At 42.2% G+C, this 14,999-nt stretch overlaps 1 protein-coding gene across 2 annotated transcripts in view; it reads right to left on the bottom strand.

The window, feature by feature from the left end:
- Nucleotides 1-14,999, bottom strand: part of LOC132378336 (leukocyte elastase inhibitor-like) — a 59,873-nt gene that overhangs the window by 17,794 nt on the left and 27,080 nt on the right. Inside the window, exons 1-2 of one of the 2 annotated variants that reach the window (XM_059945157.1) lie at nt 3,592-3,667; nt 1,849-2,024 (exon numbers count right to left, since the gene is read on the bottom strand). In XM_059945157.1, coding sequence (XP_059801140.1) covers nt 1,849-2,016 — 168 coding nt within the window. In that variant the 5' untranslated portion in view covers nt 2,017-2,024; nt 3,592-3,667. Of the gene's footprint in view, nt 1-1,848; nt 2,025-3,591; nt 3,668-14,999 lie in introns of those variants that run through there. The other variant, XM_059945156.1, reaches the window with a different exon arrangement.

Below are 14,999 nucleotides of genomic sequence, written 5' to 3' on the forward strand. Positions count from 1 at the left end.
AAAGTTACATGAAATAGCTGTATGATGTCAGCTTGATGATTGCAGGAGGGGGCACATCAGTACTATAACTGCCCTTACAGATACATTCTTGTAGTAGCATCAAATCCATTGATTTGAGTAGAAAAGAATGCTGATGGGGCATGTAACAAGTTGCTATATATCTTTTGAAAAGAGCAAACACGACGTTTCAGGCCGAGACGTCAACTGTTTCCTCTTTTCTATGGATGCTATCTGGCCTGCTGAGTTCCTCAACCATAGTGTGCATTATTTTGATTTCCAGTATCTGAATATTTTCTCCTGTTAGTGCTATATAACTTTGCCATCTAAGATGAACATACTGGTATTCCATTAAGTTAAATTACAAGCACTAGTTGATTGATTTGAATTTCATCAAATGATTGATACTGGATTTCGTAAGGAATACAACTGAGATTGAGGCTAATCAACATTTTCCATTTGAAAGCAAGTAGAATGTTTCTGTTTTAGTGACAATTATTTCTGATGTTTAATCCAAGGTGATTAAAGGGAATATGGGAGGGGGCTTCTTCACACAGAGTGTGGAATGAGCTGCCAGATGAGGTAGTAAATGTGGGCACATTTTTAACATTTAAGAAAAACTTGGACGGATACGTGGATGAGAGGTGTATGGAGGGATATGGTCCAGGTGCAGGTCAGTGGGACCAGGCAGAAAAATGGTTCAGCACAGCCAAGAAGGGCCAAAAGGCCCATTTCTCTGCTGTAATGTTCTATGGCTCTATGAAGTTATGCATTATTACTCATAAGCAGAATACAAGAAGCTGTTGGAGAATATTGCATCTTTAACACATTCTAAATTCTACTATTTGGGCTAGGAGCACAATAGGTTTGAAGTGGTGTGAGAAATTTTAAAATGACAGGTTTAGTTGCAAGGCAGTCAATAATGTAATATTTTGAAAGCAACGTTGAAAATGTTGAGATTTTGAAATTGGAATTTGCTGAAGCAACTCAACGAGGCCAGGCAACATTTGTGGGGAGAGAAACATTGCATTTCAAGATGATATAGCAGAACCAGCAAGCGATATTAAATTTATGAAAAAAAATGGGGACAAACAAGCACAGATGCTGGAGTTTGGAGCAACAGATAACCTGCTAGAGGAACTCATTAGACTGAGCTGCATTTATGGCAGGAATGGAGCTGATGTTTCCTGCCAAAACTCTGCTGCACAGTTTCAACCCAAAAAGTTGACAAGTCTGTTCGTCCCCCAGATGTTCCTCTACCCAAGTCTTCCAGTAGGTTGTCTGTTCCTTATCCTCTTGGGGTTGGGGTGGAAATAAGCTTGCAGCAGACGTGTGGCTAAACTGTTGCCTCGAAAGCCCAGGCCATCAGTTCTTGTAAATAAAATACTACAGTGCTATTACAATTAAATTAGAGCAATATTTTGAAATAATCTGTAAATGAACAAACCGATAACCCCAAACAAATGAAGACCAATTCAAAATTTTCAGGGAGAGTCTATTTAACGTAGTTTTGATTAAATTTTTTGGAATGAGGGGTTTCGGGTCTAGGCTGCATTTTTTGCCTATCCTTCATGATCCTCGAGAAATTGGTAGTGAGGCATTTTCTTGAATTATTCCAGCCCTTTTATGTTACTGACAGACAATTTGAAGATTCAGCCGGCAACAATAAGGGACTAGAAATTTCTTTCAAATCCAGGGTGGGTTGTTTCAAGTTGACAGCATTCTGTCTCTAAAAATTCAAATCGAGTGTACAGAGTGACCAGATAACACTGTGTACAAGTACAAATCTCTCGACCACGTAAAATTTATCCTTTGACACGATATTTTTGCCATCCATCACCTCTCACTCACCTTGGCTATTTGATCCGCAGTGTTGCCTCTTGCTCCAAGATACACCATGCCCAAAGCAACTGAGACGCTCAATGGAGACAGAAATATGTTCTCATAAATTTTTTTCTCTGTTAGCTTTGCGTAGAGATCAAAGGCAAAGTTGGCATTTGCAGTACTCAGAGCATCCATTGGAAAATCTAGAAAAGAAAATGCTCAGAAGCAAATTCGTGACAAAATATTGAAATAATGATACGTTTAATTTCATAATTATCTGACAGTTATTGAACTTATAGACATATGTCTGAGGAGAAATAATAACCATTTGATAAACTTCTGGAGGGTAGGGAATTTGAAAAATGTTTTTAACATAATACTTTTGGAAGTCAGAAATAAAAACAGTTCAGGCAGCATCTGGAAAGAAGCAATGTTTCAGGTCAGTGATTATGCATTTGACAAAATGCCCTTTAACATGCGCACTATAGCTACACGAGACTTATCTTCAAAGTTCCTTCTCTCATAGCAGGCCCTGGCCCACACAACAGCTGCTCTGCTTGACGCAAACTTCTTTTATTAGCTGCTGATTAGTTAATTAGCCAATCGCGTATTAACTATTGACTTGCCTCTTACATTTCTGTGAAGTGAAGAAGGTGATTAGATGAATTAAGAGTGTCTTTTTGTCGGATGGAGACAAAGAATGTTCGATTTCAGGATGACTGGGAGCTGGCTGGAGGAAGAGACTGAAGGTGGAGAGGAAGGGTGAGATGCAGTAATTGAAGAGGCCCCGCCGGCTGGTTTGAAATGGGCACCAAAGAGGGAGTGACGTATTGTTTAACGTGAACGGCCGAGGAGGAGTGAATGATACAGGTTTTTGGCTACAGCTGGTTTCCAATTCGTCAGGAGCCTTATCCCTGCATCTTCACTTGGATTGTATAGGTTGTGAATTGCGCAAATGACCTAACCCGTCACCAGGTCTTCCCATTTCCGTGACAGTCGTTTTGGGCTAGTGAATCGATATTGAAATATTGTTGTCCCTATGTATTTCCTCTTCCACTCCCCCCCCCCCCCCACACACTTTCTTAATCACGACAAGGATTGGGAGTCGAGGTTTAGAGAACAACACTTGGGTGATGTTGTGAGTAAACGCGGTCTGGGAGTTCTATAGGCTGGAGAGGAGGAGAGAGCACTCCGGGTCGCTGCTTCTCCTCTCGGGCTGACAAGGAATCCGCTCCGTTCAGCGCTACTTTAAGGAGCGCTAAACTCCAGGTGCATTTAATGATACTGGATTCAGTTTCATGTTTTGTTAGGTGATATTGGGAAAGCACTGCCTAGTTGGTGGCAGTAGGGCACCTTTAAGTTGGATTGCTAAACTCCATTAAAAGACAGAAGCTGTTCTCAGGCAAGTAGCGACAGTCATCTCAAACCATCCTGCACTCACTCCATGTCCTGAGTCCTGTAAAGAGAAACTGCACTGCATACAGTGAGATTAGCCTCTTTTAAACTCCCGGCCTCACTCCGAATCCTGAAAGTGATACGCTCCTGCAAAAATGGAAATCCAAAGATATCATTTTGCGTCGTAAACATAGCAAGATTAACGTGCAAACCCGTGGACAAACAAAACACTTTTTGGCGCGCCACCATTAGCATTGATTTGATTGCTTTTTCTGCTTGTTTCGCGGTTATTATTACCTACTGCAATACCATCTCCAGCAACCTCGGCCCTGTTACTATTCGTAGGATTGACTGCCGCCGTTTGACTTCTTTTACCTGTATTTTCAATAATCTGTTGGCGAGATTTGAATCTGCTCCTGGTTCTAGATCGCTCCTCGCTTTTGGATTTGTTTTTAAGTACTGTCGTTTCAAGGGGCCGTCCTTGATGGAAGCAGCTGACAGGTGATCAATGGGACCCAAATTTATACAGAAGCACTGTCTTCTTGGTTCGCTAACTTCCTGACTAGTTTGCAAGTCAGATTAGTCGGACATGTAAAGACAAGACAAGACAATAAAATCATAACAAGCATTCAGGCTTGTCTTTGTATTTAGAATGACTATCCCGTCTGCCCATGTTAGAGTTGTAGATTTGTGTAGCATGAAATGGGTCTTTCAGCCCAACTCTTTTATGCAAATATTAGTGTCCGTTTACATTAACTCATCTGGAGATATTCGAGTGTATCCTTTGATACCTTGCCTATTTAAATCTCTGAATGTCTTTTGTAGTTGTACCTGATTTCACCACCACCTCCAGCAATGTGTTCCAGGTATTAACTACTTCCTGGCTAACGGACTTTCTTCTCAGATCCCCTTACACTCCTTTCTCCCACCTTAAATGTATGCTCTGTTGTTCTTGATATCCCATACCACGGACACAAGATGTCGTCAATCTGCACATATCCATGTCTCTTGTAATCAAGCAAGGGCTCCGGCAGTATAGTGGTTAGTCTGACACTTTACAATAGCGCTGATTAAGGATTCAGTTCTGCTCCGTTTCAGACCTGACATAGATTGGGGCACAGCTCTGGGCAGGATTTCCTTGTCAATAAGTTGGTCCATAGCTTTCTCTCGGGGTGGAGGAGCAACACCTTGTATTCTATCTGTGGAGTCTCCAACCTGATGGCATGAACTTCAACTTGTGGTAACTTCTATCTCCTTTTTCTTCTCTTTCTCCCCCTCCCCCATTCTCCTTTCTAGCTCCCCTCTAAGCCCTTCTTTTCTCCTCACATGCCAATCACTTCCCTCTGGTGTTCCTCCTCCTTCCCCTTCTGTGGTCCTCTCATCACTCCCGTCACAATGTTTCTTCAGCCCTTTGCCTCTTTCACCCATAACCTCCCACCTTCTCACTTCATGACCCTCCCCCACCTACCTTAATTCTCACCTGGGTTCAACTATGACCTGCTAGTTTGAATTCCCTCCCGCCTCCCCCCACATTCTCATTCTAGCTTCTGCCGCTTTCCTTTCCAGTGCTGAAGAACGGTCTCAGCCTAAAGCTTTACTGCCTGATTTCCAGAGTTTCTCCAAAATGTTGTGTGCTGAAAGTAAATGTTCAGGTGTAAAAAAACAAAGGTGTTTTGTAAAGGATTAGAATACAGGAGCACAGAGTGTTGCTGAGATTCTGTCTGGAGTTTTGTATGCAGTTTGTCTCTGTACCTGAGGAAGTATGTTCTTGCCACAGGAATGCAGTGGTGGTTTACTAGACTGGTTGCAGATATTGGAATGACTTTGGATAGTTGGCAAATTAGTCCCACTGCTGGATCCTCAGCCTCCGATCTGTTCCAGTAAACAATAGGTGCCACGCATAGCAATTAGCACAATGCTTTTACAGATCAAGGTGTTCTGAAGTTCAGAGTTGAAAATCAGAACTGTTCCATAAGGAGCCTGAACTTCTGCCCCATGAATTGTGTGAGTTTTCAACGGGGGCTCTGGTTTCCTCCCACAGTACAAAGACATGTTGGGTAGGTTAATTGGTCAGTTTAAGTTGTCCCATAATTAGATTAGGGTTAACTCGAGGTTGTCGGGGAAGGTGGTGTGGCATGGCTCAGAAGGCCAGAACCTTGGGCTCTATCGCTATATAAAATAAAATGTTCTGGTGACTCCAGTCAAGTTTGAAGGTTGGGAGCTTATTAATACTAACCCTAATGAAGATTGGTCTGAAGAATTGCAAATGGAGCTGTGAACATCAATGAACAGCTGAAGATTTGGCATTCTGGTAGGGAGCAGATACTCACGGAGAAGTTAAAATTCAAGTTCAATTACCATTCGACCATACTTGAATACAGCTGAACATAATAGTGTTCATCTGGGACCATGGTGCAAGCTAATGTATACACAGCACATGACACAGACAGCACATCCAAGGTCACAAGCAAACATTCACACAAAAATGTAGATATATTTAGATCCCTGGACCTTGAGTAATATATCCTGAAAATTGGTGGTGCACTTCCTGGTAGTTTGTAGCAATCTAGCTTGCCTACCACTAATCAAACCCTGGAGGGCAGCCCCCAACCAAGCATGAATGCCACCCTACACCACATCTGGCATTTCCACTTCTGGACTGCAGTTGACTAGATTTTGGAGAGTGTCTTCGAAGAGCTCTAGCTGCAGTCGTACTATCCCCTGTGGGAATGACATTCATAATAGTGAAATACAACAAACAGCAAGCCACATTCAGCTTGTATGTGGTTAAAAACAGGAGCACTAGCTGTGGGGATGTGATTGGCTGACACAACTGCAACTTGACAGGAGATCCATCCACTATTTGTAATAGAATCAACTGAAAGTGAATTTAAAAGAAGTTACTTGATGCTACAGCTCAAACATATGAAGGGTAAAATAGTGTTAAATGAAAATACCATACCCGATTTTTATAAAGCTCGTCCAGTTCCTTTTACCATCTATGATAAAGCAGCCAGTAAGCTAGATCGCAAGGAGGCTGAAGGAATTTCTTCTAAAGGTTGAGTGGAGACCATAGGCAATGTCAGTGATCCCAGTTGCAAAGAGTCTGTCAGAATCTGTGGTGATTTTAATCTCGCTGTCAACCCAGTACTGAAAGTAGAATGATAACCTCTGCTAAGGATAGAGAATATATTTGCGAACCTTTCTAGAGGGAAACACTTCACAGATGGAGATGGAAGAAGAGTCTAAAGTGTGTCTCACCATAAACACTCACAAAGGGCTTTAGTGCTATAATAGGCTTATTTTTGTAGTAGCATCTGCACCTGTACTCTGGCAAGAAGTTATGGACCAGGTGCTGCAAGGCTGTGCAGGCACTCAGTGTTACCTGGATGACATCATTGTTACCTGTGAGGATGACAAAGAACATCTTCAAAATCTCAAGACAGTTTTAAAAAAAAAATTAGAAGATTATGGGCTCAGAGCACGACGCAACAAGTTTGGATTCCTTAAACCACACATCACTCACTGTGGTCACACATATTGACGCACTAGTGTGAGAAAATTCACTTAGTGGTGGATGCCCTATGGCCAAAGGATGTGTCATGGTTGTGGTTCTTTTCAGGATGTGTCAATTACTGTAACAGGCTCCTGCCAAAGCTGGCTAATGTGATCCCCTCCTTGAACTCATTACTACAGATCAGGAAGAAATGGCAAAGGACAAAGCAGTGTGAGGTGGCTTTGCAAAAAGCAAAGGAAATGGTGATGCCAGACACTGTACTTGCACATTATGATCCACATCATCCAGTGAAGCTTGCCTGTGATGCCTCACCAAATAGAAGGGGTTCAGTAGCATAAAAAGGTTTGGGAAGCCCTGCCTTATGGTATAGGTGTAGTCATGTCACATGGAAATGAATGGTCCACAGCCTTTGCATCACATTCCCTTACTGCTGCAGAAAGAAATTACATACAGGTTGACAGAGAGGCCTTGAGTCTGGTTTGGAGTTTAAAATGTTTCAACCGATACAAGTATGGGAGAGAATTTATCCCTGTTATTGATCATCAACCACGTGTCCATTTTCAATCTACAGAAGGGTGTTCCACTAACAGCAGCATCACAAATGCAGAGATGGGCTCTGTTTCTTGGAGGACACCATTACAAGATCAAATTCAAGAGGACAGCTGATCTTGAAATGCTGATGGATTGTCTCATTCACCTTCGGAAAAGGAAATACTTGAAAAATGTACAAAGTAGAACACTAAACTTGATGTATTCTCCCTAATGCAAATCAAAAGTCTCCCTATTGCCACAGAGATGATCCAAAGGAAAACCAGAAAAGACCTCACATTCAAAGAAAGTCTGCAGACACTGGCGATGCAGAGCATTTCACACAAAATGCTGGAGGAACTTGGAAGGCCAGGCAGCATCTATGGAAAAAAGTAAGCAGTCAAAATATTGGGCCAAGACTCTTCTTCAGGACCGAAAGGAAGGAGCAAAGTCGGAGACCTCACACGACTCAGATCTTCATGGCAACTCAAAATGGCTGGAATGTGCAGCGGAAGGTCTGGTTTCCCCCATTTTTACCAGCGCTGGGATGAATTTGCCCTTGATGGAGGTTGCCTTGTGTGGGGATTGAGAGTTGTTGTACCATCCAAGCTGAGCACTAAAGGGTTGGATGGTACTGCACATGCCATTGACCTAGGTGTGCTCAAAGTGAAAGTGTTGGCTCAAAGCCTCTTCTAGTAGACTGGGATAGATCAGCAGATTAAGCAGCTCACCCTGTACTGTTCGTTATGCCAAGAAATCCAGAAGATGCTAAGAGCCATGCCTGTCCATTCCTGGGAATGGCCTGCATTGCCCTGGCAGAGGTTTCATGTGGGCCATTCATGGACACAAATGTAGCTTTAAGTGGCCTGAAGGGTTCCAAATGGCCTCCATTACAGTCTCACATGCTGGTATGTTGAGAAGGCCTTTCTCAAGGGTGGTGTTCCAGAGCAATTAGTCAGTGATAATGAATCATTGTTTGTTACAGAACACTTTCAATCATTACTGAAAATGTATGGAATAAGACACATATTACATCTTCACCGTACCACCCAGCTACAAATGGCTTGGTAGAAAAGTTTGTCCAGAGACTAAACGAACACAATGTCAGCAGAACACACTACGTTGACACTGAGTCTGAAGCTTACCAATTTCTTCCTTGTATATCACAATGCAGCACACTTCGCAACCAGCAATTCAACAGGTATGCCACTCCTGGGTCATCCTTTAACCCTTGGATCTCCTCAAACCTAGTCTGAGAAGGACTCAGCAGGATAGTCAGCTGAGACAAGCTGAGGGCTGTGCAAACAAGGAGGTTTGATGCTTCACTCCTGGACAAGCATTCCTGGTGAGAGACTACAGTGGAGACTAAAAGTGGGCATTTGGAAAGTTTGAGGACAGAACTGGATCATTCTTCCACACAATGGTGATTGTGTTTGATGTCATCTGGAGATGGCACATCGAACATTTGAGGAGAGCAGAGTCAATTAATGGGGAAGAAAGGTGTCCAGAGCTGTCAGAACCACTTACTACAGTCCCAGAGTCAACTCCTACAAGCACTGCAGTGGAACTTGAGATCGTTTCACACCACAAGTCTCACCGGCCAAACCAAGTGACTCCTCATCTCCAGTCAGGAAAATCATTATCCCTCAAGAGTAAGAAGCCCTTCATAGCAATTAAACCTTTAGATCAGAATGGGAAAATTTAAAATATGCAATGCTGTGAATGTCTATATAGTTTGCATATTGTATAGTATACAGTGTATATAGCTGAGATGCATTCTATTTGGAGTTGGCATTTATAGCTAAGTAGGGAGGAGTGTTGTGTATTTGATATTTCAGTAATAATATTTGAATAATATTGTAAATATATTGTTTGATTATACATTACTTGTTCATTTAAATATCTCATTATGGGTTATACGACCTCTCCTTCACATGTTCTACCAGTCTGTTGTTGCCAGTACAATCTTCTATGCGGTGGTGTGCTGGGTCGATGGCTGAAACAAGGGTGATGCCGACAGGCTCAATAAAACCAATGAGAAATTCTCACTGTGTTGCAGGAGTTAAACTGGACACACTAGAGGCTGTGGTTGATTGGAGTACTAGGCAGAGGCAGTAGAAGCAATCCCGTGCAGGTCTGGCGAAGAGCTTTAAAAAGCAGGAAGTTTTTTCAACAGGAGTTATTGAATGGACTATTGCACAGATGCAGTAGAAGTGTTTCTGCACAAGTTTGGCGAAGACCCTTAAAAACCCAGTCTCTGTAAGAGACGGGCACGTACTATCTCATGGAGTGGTTGTTGTCAGACTGATCTGATTCAGAGTGGTAAGTTTTTGAAAGACTCAACAGGGCTTCAGTGAGAACAGGCGGAAGCATGTTAAGTAGGTAAGTTCATTCTTTATTTTTTTATTTTTTCTTATTTAATTCTTGAGAGAATAGGGGGTATGTCTTCAGGGCCAGTGTTCTGTTCTGGATGTCAGATGTGGGAATTCTTGGAGACCAACAGCCTCCCTGACTGACACATCTGCACCAGGTGCATTGAGATGCAGCTTGTTAGAAAAAGTGAAGAGGTGATAGACAGGAGCTATAGGGAGGTAGTCAAGATAAAACTACAGGAGACGAAAAGACAGGTGATTGTCAGGAGAGGGAAGGGAGAACATCAGAGAGTGGAGAGCACCCCTATGGCCGTCCCCCTCAACAATAAGTATTGTTGTGGGAGTGGGGGGGAACCTACCTACCTGGGGAAAGCAACAGCGGCCGTGTCTCTGGCACTGAGTCTGGCCCTGTGGCTCAGAAGGCTGGGGAATCGAAGAGGAAGGCAGCAGTAATACGGAACTTTATCACGGGACAGGTAGGAGATTCTATGAAATCAAAAAAGAAACACGGATGGTAGTTTGCCTCCCAGGTGCCAGGGTCTGCCATGTATCTGAACGTATCCACAATATCCTGACAAGGGAGGGTGAGCAGCTAGAAGATGTAGTACGCATTCGTACAAATGACATGGGTAGAGAAAGGGAGGAGGTCCTGAAAACACAATACAGGGAGTGAGGAAGGAAGCACAAAAGCAGGACGTCATGGTTAGTAAACTTGAAATTGCTGCCTATGCTATGCAACAATGAATATAGGAATAGAATGAGGTGGCAGATAAATGTGTGGCTGAAAAAATGGAGCAGGGTACAAGGATTCAGATTTCTGGATAATTGGGATCTCTTCTGGAGCAGGTGTATCCTGCACAAAGGGTTAGGTTACACTTGAATCCAATATTCTGTTGGCAGATTTACTAGAGCTATTGGGAGTGGTTAAAACTAATATGGCAGGGGGATGGGGACCAGTATGACAGAGCTGAAGATGAGTCAGCAGGTTTATGAGTACATGATGGATGTAACATGAATGTAAGGAAGGACAAGTCGATGATTGGGTACAAATGCAGACAGAGCTAAGAGTTTAAATTGTACCTCAGAGGCAAAATTCAAAAGGGTGAAGAATGCAGGACTGAAGATGCTGTATTTTAATGCATGTAGCATTCGGAATAAGGTGGGTGGGTGAACTTGGTGCAATTGGAGATTGGGCAGTATGACGTTGTGGGCATCACTGAGTTATGACTGAAAGAAGGCCATAATTGGGAGCTTAACATCAAAGAATATACTTTCTATCAAAGGACAGGGAGGAAGGCATAGTTGGTTGTGTGGCTTTGTGGGTAAGAGATGGAATTAAATCTTTAGAAAGAGGTGATCCAGGGTCAGAGAATGTTGAATCCTTGTGGGTGGAGTTAAGAAATTGCAAGGGTTAAATATCCATTATGGGAATCATACATAGGCCTCCAAATGGTAGCCAAGATGTGAGGTTGAGATTGCAAAGAGAGCTGGAAAAGGAATGTAGTAAGGGAATGCCTCAATTGTAATGGGGACCTTCAATATGCAAGGGGATTGGGAAAGTCAGGTTGGTGTCAGATCGCAAAAGAGGAAATTTGTTGAATGTTCTATGAGGTGGCTTTTTAGAGCAGCTTGTGCTTGAGCCCACTTAGGGAAAGGGTATTTTAGATTGGCTGTTGTGTAATAATCCAGATTTTATTAGGGAGCTTAATGTAAAGGAACCCTTAGGAGGCAGTGATCATAATATAATTGAATTCATACTGCAATTTGGGAGGGAGAAGCACAAGTCACATGTATCAGTATTGCAATGGAATAAAGGGAACTACAGAGGCATGAGAGAGGATGCTTTCCCAGGTGGATTGGAGGAGAATACTCACAGAGAGGGCTGAAGCTTTTGGGAATAGTTCAAAAGGCACAGGATAGATATGTCCCACAGAAGATGATGTTCAAAAATGGCAGTGATAGGCAACTATGACAAGGGAAGTTAAGGACTACATAAAAGCCAAGGCAAGGTCAAAAAAGGCAGCAAAAGTGAATGGAAAGTTGGATGATTGGGAACCTTTTAGCATCCAACAAAAGGCAACTGAGAAAACTATAAGAAAGGCAAAGATGAAATATGAGGGCAAAGCAGCCAATAATATAAAGTAGGTTACTAAGTGTCTTTTCAGTGATATAAAGAGTAAAAGGGAACTGAGAGTTGATATTGGACCACTGGAAAATTTTGCTGGTGAGGTAGTAATGTTTTCATTTTACATCTTGGAGTTACAATACATGACAGTTACTTAACAGGAGTTTAGACTTGTTATCATCTTACCAAAGTGGATTTTGTCAGCTTGATATAATTTCTGTTGTTGAATACATGCCAGTGTTGTTATTTGGTTCAGAATATGGTGAGTTCTGATGCACAGATCTTCAGCATTAAGGATCTTGTCAATGTGAAATCATCTGCTCTGTGGGACCTAGCTACTCTTTCCTCAGTTCAGTTTCTGATAATCTAATGTCTTTTCACAATATATAAAGCAAAATAATAAATTGTTTATCCAAAAGTATAATATATCATAAAATAGTGACCCTTGCAGCTTTGCATGGTTAAGAATTTGAAGTTCAGACGGTATTTATAGAGTTGAAACTGATTATAAGTGACTTGCTAGTTAGTTGAGTTTTTTAAAAAACATATTTCTCTTTTATTGATGCTGAAGGTGTTAGGGATTATTCTGGAGTTATGGAATTGTGTGAATCGAGCAGATATTAATTCAAGCAAGAAGCAGTCATTAGTTCTTAATGTAGATTGCAAACAGTAATCAGTTTGAAGTTAAAAATACAGCTTTGCAAACAACATTGTCTGCAGAGCAGAGGTTAGATGCAAAGAGATATGGACCATGAGATGTTCTTGTTTGCATCAGCCAAACGTAAACCAATAGGGTTGTGTCTATCACAATAAAGCCATTGTTGAGTGAAAGAGCTTCCTTGTCGAGCAAACTAACGCAAACTAATTGGCCTGCATCAAACCAGGCAATACAACCTAGATTACTTTTTATCAGTGTGATTTGAGTTTAGTCTGGGACTCCAGATTAACTTTGTCACTTGGCACATCAAGCATAGTAACAGGATTAGTTGTCCAATCCGTGGCTGGGATAGCTGTGTATTCAGAGTCAAGCCTGAGTTCTCTGTTCCCAAAAGCTTTTTTGTGAATTGCTTTGTCCCAGCAAGTGTGTTTGAAATTTCAGAGGGTATGAATTTACTGTGGCGAGCATTTGGTCTATAATGATAGATGAGGAAACTCTTTCACTCAACAATGGCTTTATTGTGATAGACACAAAACAGACAGGCACCATGATCCAGAGAGTGAACCCAACCGGTCTCACACCGACAGGGGAGGTGACCATCACACACCCTGGTTACAGTTCGGGTGACCCACAAATACACAAGCAAAGAACTGTATAACCCAAGCTAAAATGTAACAATAAACAAACTGGAACTTCCCACCATAATCCCATAAAAACGCTTTAACACAAGAACAACAAACAGTGCTGGTCATTAGAAACACAGGGGTGGGCTGTCGACCACGCCCCCACCCAGAACATCACAATATGATGTACTTTTAGTTTGGGAGACTCTAAAGAGAGGGTATCCAGAAGAATTCCTGCATGTCATAATGAATAATAACCTTTGTACTCAGTGACTCCTGTACACTTGCTTGTTAATGCACCTATCTAATCTGCCAAGCATGTGGCAACAACTCAATACATAAATGTATGCAGATGCGGTCAACAGTTTAATCACTCAGACCAAATGTCAGATTGGGGGAAAAATTTTGATCATAATGACTTTGACTATGGAATGATTGATTGTGTCTGAGAGGGTGGTTTGAGTATCTCAGAAACTGATGTTCTCCATGGATTTTCATCCTCAGCTGTCTCTAGAGTTTATAATGGTGCAGAAAACTATAAAAACACCCAGTGAGTGACAGTTCTGTGGAGAAAAACACCATACTAATGTAATGGCCAGGTTCATATCTTTACCATTATGCTGCAGGTATTTCATTTAGCAGCTCTGTAAGAACAGTCTGTTCTGCTTCCAGCCTGTTTAGGTTATTGTTGAAGATAAGGGATGATGTGGAATGTGTACCATCCAATTAGCAGGAGGTTTCCTTAGTGAGGGACAGTAAGATTGGTCTTGGGCTTTTTTTCTTGGGAGAAGATGCTGGGGAGAACCGGTCGTAGCGTACAATCTGTGGGAGACCCGTTTGTTCAAGATGGATGGCAAGCGACATTCAGAAGGTGTTGTGTACTTTCACACAAACCGAGGGCCCAGCACATGACTGACAGAGAAGTTCAAGATGAGCTCCAACTTGTGCACATTTGACTGTTGAATTAGAATGGGCCCTTTTTTTGTTATTCTTTACAAACCCTTAAGTTAAGATTCATAAATATAATTCCTTTAATCCTATACAGTGGACTGTCTGTTATTTTGTGGCATTAATGTGTAACAAGGTTGCAAATTACACAGCATCCACACAGTGGGGTTTGAGGTGGGACAAGCCGACTCGATCTCACAAGTTTGGCGGGACTTGAGAGTGTCTTCCCTAGGCTTACACAGCCAAGGAAACCAGGGTGTTTTATTAATGTGAGAGGTCAGTGGAGAATGGCCAGACTGGATCAAGCTGACAAGGAAGTTGACAGAAACTCAAATCACCATGTGTTAAACAGTGGTGTGCAGAAGAGCCACCTTCTGGCTAATTATTTCTCATCTCCGTTCTGAAGGGAAATCCTTCTTTTCTGAGGCCATGCTGTGTGATCCTAGTCTTCCCCAACTATAGGAAACATCCTCTTCAGATCCACTCTATCTAGGCTTTTCAATATTCCACATGTTTCAATGTGAGCCCTCCCGCATTCTTCTAAACTGCATTGAGCACAGGCCCAGAGCCATCAAAAGCTTCTCAGATATTAACCTGTTCATTCCCAAGATCATTCTTGCAAAGCACCTCTACCATGTGGGAAAACTTCTTTTTAAAAAAAATCACCCGGGCTTGGGTAAAGTGCAGAGTCAGTTGTGTAGCAGTTAGTGCGGCACTATTACAGCGGAGTTCAGAGTTCAATTCTGGCGCCATCTGTAAGGAGCTTCTGTGTTCTTCCTGTGTCTGTGTGGGTTTCCTCCAAGTGTCCGGTTTCCTCGCACTATCCAAAAATACACTGGTTAGCAGGTTAATTGGTTATTGTAAATTGTCCTGTAATTAGTCGAGGGTTATATGGGTGGGTTTCTGAGTGGCATAGCTCATTGGGTTGGAAGGGCTTTTTCCATGCTGTTTCTCTAAATAAATAAAGTTAGGCTGGCATAGTGGGAAAAGCCACAAATCAAGATGTCTACTG

This window comes from Hypanus sabinus, chromosome 20 (assembly GCF_030144855.1).
Source record: "Hypanus sabinus isolate sHypSab1 chromosome 20, sHypSab1.hap1, whole genome shotgun sequence".
Lineage (NCBI taxonomy): Eukaryota > Metazoa > Chordata > Chondrichthyes > Myliobatiformes > Dasyatidae > Hypanus > Hypanus sabinus.